Source organism: Hordeum vulgare, chromosome 2H (assembly GCF_904849725.1).
Source record: "Hordeum vulgare subsp. vulgare chromosome 2H, MorexV3_pseudomolecules_assembly, whole genome shotgun sequence".
Taxonomy (NCBI): domain Eukaryota; kingdom Viridiplantae; phylum Streptophyta; class Magnoliopsida; order Poales; family Poaceae; genus Hordeum; species Hordeum vulgare.
This window is the reverse complement of record NC_058519.1, coordinates 617,170,086-617,173,817: the sequence shown is the minus strand read 5'-3', so window position 1 is coordinate 617,173,817 and position 3,732 is coordinate 617,170,086. Positions and strand designations below refer to the sequence as shown.

Genomic DNA, 3,732 nt, shown 5'->3' with positions numbered 1-3,732 from the left:
AATCCATGAGTGGAAAAAATTGTCTATTGACTATGAAGCCTCTATCGCATTGCTAGACGGGTTACTAAACTTTTTTTATAGTAATACAATAATTATTTTTTCCGTTGCAACGCACGGTCATTTGTGTTAGTGTATAAAAATTGATGGAATCATGTTTAAAAGAGCCAAGTGAGACTATTATTGCTATAGAAGCCATGTTTTACACATGAAGAAGACCACCTGAGTTGGCTGCATCGTGAGTTCCAAACTCATGATGACAACTTTTCCCTTTGCATCGTTTTTCTTGAAAATAATAATTATGAACCAGAGTACCAGACCCAGTTCAGCCTATACGGGTGACGAGTCTAGCGGTTGAGTGACACGTGTTTTTCCACTGTTTTGGCCATGTGACGAAAAATAATATTATAAAATAAACTGGATCTGAAAGTATTTCACGATCTGACCCTTTTTAAAAATGCCGTAAGCCGTAGCGTTGGTGCGGCATCTAGAAACGCCTGTCTACCGTAACGTTTTAGATCCACATTCAGACGCCTTACTAGTCCACTTTGCAGCTCCAGACCGAAACGCCACAGTACCCGACGTTGCTGCCCTGGCTTGAAACGCCATGCCTCATGGCGTTGCTGTAGGAGAGAAAAGGAGCCGAACATGCCCTGGATCTGAAACGTTAAGGTAGGCTGGCGTTTCTAAGTGCCGCAGCAACGCCACTGCTTACAACGTTTCTAAAAAGGGTCAGATCGTGAAATACTTTCAGATTCAATTTATTTTATGATTTTTTTCGTCACATGGATCAAAACAATGAAAAAACCCCGGTGACACGGAACACACAAATAGTGTGCGGGCCACGTGAGGACGTACCAAAATATCCGAAACTAACCAGTTTTACTGAACTACATGCTGGATACTAAAAATATGAAGGACTCTTTTATAAAAAACATACGATGAATTAATAATATGAAATACTCTTACCTTTCACCGGCAGATTCGAGTAATATGTCCATCGCCTCCTCATCCGTCGATCTTTTCTCCATCTCGTGTCCAACAATTTTATGAAACTAGGCAATTGTTCCAGAAACTGCCCAGTCCATGCCTTCGCATCGGCCTTGGCCCGACAACCTCACGCCGTTGTCTGCGTGGAGCCCCGCCGCCCCTGCTTCGCGGCCCGACGCCCAATGGCCTGCGCGCGGCCCCGTCGCCCTCCGTTGCCGGCCTGTTCGTGGCTCTGCCGCCCTCCGGCGTCGGCCTGCCTGCGGCCCCGCGCGCCCTCCTTCGCCGCCCCAGCTCGTCGCCCGCCCGCAGCCCTGCCTTCCTCCATCGTCGGCCTGCTCGCGGCCCCTCCGCTGTCGGCCTGGCCGTGGCCCGCCGCTCTCCGTCGCCGGCCTGCTTCGCAACTAAGTTCTGCAATCCGACCTTTGTTACAAAAAGTTTTCTGTAACACGGCATTTATTGCAAAAATTTCTTTCGCAAACAGTGCCTATTTTGCAGAAAGTCATTGTTTGTGGAACTCGGTCGTTGTTTCAGGATTTTAATGAAACTCCATCGCTGTTTCTGAAACTTGACCGTTATTTCAGGATTTTTGGGTGCAGGGAGGCGACGGATCGGACGGCGTTGAGGTGGTGGATGTTAACTAAACATCCGCCGATGAACATGTAGCAACCCCTAATAATATTTATTTCTTTTATTAATAGTAGATATAACTAAACATCTGATTGCGCACGCACTCAAACAGACAATGCGGTCATCCCTACGACGAAAGGCAAGCGATGGCATCCGCAAAGCACTCGCTGAAACACTCCATGCTGCATGCCGGTAAAGAGATCCCCACCTCCACCCCGCTGCTGCCGCCGCCGCGCGCCTCCGCCACAGATATCGAGCCGGTCCTCGCCGCCGACACGACATCCACCTTTGCCGGCCGCCCGAACCCAAAGTCCGTGTCGTACACGCGGAACCTCGGCGACCCTGCAACTGTCAGCAGCATGCCGCCCGCACTGTACGCTTCGGTGATGCGCTCCATCCACCCGTCCCAGCAGGCGGCTCCGCCGCGCACCACTCCGTCGATGGTCATGGCGATCGCCGCGCACGCGGCGAACAAGCCGTCCGCACCTGCGGCACCGACATCCTCCCCGGGCGCTGACGCGAAGCAGGGGCCGAGACAGTTGCCGAGGTACTCGTCGGGGACGGGCGGCTCCAGCCGCGCCCGGTGGTCGGCGGGAAAGAGGAAGTATGCGCGGGCGCTGCAACACGATGCTGCGGTGCTGCCCGGTTTAGCGCGGACGTAGCATTGCCACACGAAGCCGAACGCCGCGATGATCGACGTGGAGCGAGGCCGCGGCACGCCACGGCGTTCCGCCTCGCGGGCTACCACGTCCTTGATGCTCTGCAGGTGCTCCCTGGACAGCGTGAACGTGGCGAGGAGCTTTCCTCCGCCGCCGTCGTCGTCGTCGTCGTTGCTGGGCAGCATGGGCACTCTGAAAGTGTCGTACAGGTCGTCTCGGGCGCGGATGACGGAGCGGTCGAGGAAGGGCGGCTCAGGCGTGCTCGCGCCTCTGCAGGCCGCCGCCGCCGCCCAGGCCCAGGTGCGGAGGAAGTGCGTCGAGGACACCCCGTCGCAGGCGGCGTGGTGAACGGTCACGCCGATAGCGAGGCCGCCGCGCAGCACGGTGGCCTGCACGGCGAGCACCGCGCCGCCTTCGGGCAGCGGCGGCACCAGCGGCACGATCTTGGCAACCTCCGTCGGGTTGTCCGTGGCAAGCTCGTCGAAGCCGACATGGTGGTTGCTGTACTCGGCGACGGTGAAGGTGACGCCGTCGCCCGGCTGGTAGTGGAGCTCGTAGCGGTTGTGCGTGCCGGAGGTGAGGCGGAGGCGGCCGGCAAGAGGGTAAAATGCGCCGAGTGCACGGGACAAGGAGTCCGCGAGGTTGGGGAGGACGTCGCTGGTGGCGTCACGGTAGAAGAGGACGCCGTCGACGGGCGGGACGTGGAGCCACAAGGCATCAAGGTACGTGAGCGGGAAAGAGCACTCGTGGAGCGCGGCGCCGGCCGGCGAGGGAGCGACGACGGAGGTGCGCGGGACGCGAGCCATCGGGGGAGTACTACCAGATCTGAGAGGAGACTGATCTCTCCCAATCCATTCAATGCGAAGCCAGCTACCTAGCCAGCATGACATGAGTGGCCGGCATCAATGGTGGTTGACGCGGCGCCTGGCGATCTTCAATTTCTATCATTCCAGACGGCGTCACGTCCGGCGTCCTGGGTCAGGACGGCGCAACCACGTACGTTTCTGTCCATGCTCCATTAAGGACAGTATCGGACCTATTCCGAGCTCTCTCACGCGTCCTTGCTCGTGAGCCGTTGATTTCGCGTGTGGGATGTAGGTCACCGTCAAATCAATGTTGAGGTCGCGAACTGGGCTGTCTGATGCGCCTCTACTCACGCGTGGGCTACTAACGGGCCGATTATCCTGGGGGCCGCTACTCCCGAAGCCAGTTTGAAGCCCTCTCATTCGCCTATACGAGTTAACGTCCGATCACAAACGAACGGTCGTGATACGCTTATGGCTGGCCTAACCCCATTCCACCTCCTCGCGACTTGCCTTGTCTCGCTCGTCTCCATCTGAGCGATGGCGGCGCAGCAGCTTCCCAAGCTCCTCGGAGCCTTCCCTGGCGGGGACGCCATTGGACATGCCACTGAGCATCGGATCCCCTTGGAGCCGCAGCCATACTTGCAAGGGTATCG

The 3,732-nt window shown here is 56.9% G+C and overlaps 1 protein-coding gene across 1 annotated transcript; it reads right to left on the bottom strand.

Moving 5' to 3' along the window:
• Window positions 1-1,660: 1,660 nt before the first annotated feature.
• LOC123430841 (phenolic glucoside malonyltransferase 1-like) lies at window positions 1,661-3,111 on the bottom strand. The gene has a single exon (XM_045114676.1). The coding sequence runs from the start codon at window positions 3,077-3,079 to the stop codon at window positions 1,742-1,744; it is 1,338 nt and encodes a 445-aa protein (XP_044970611.1). The 5' UTR covers window positions 3,080-3,111; the 3' UTR covers window positions 1,661-1,741.
• Window positions 3,112-3,732: the final 621 nt, after the last annotated feature.

What these genes read in the sequence shown, in the direction of transcription:
- LOC123430841 (XM_045114676.1), bottom strand. Translation starts at nt 3,079, where the DNA reads ATGGCTCGCGTCCCGCGCACCTCCGTCGTCGCTCCCTCGCCGGCCGGC.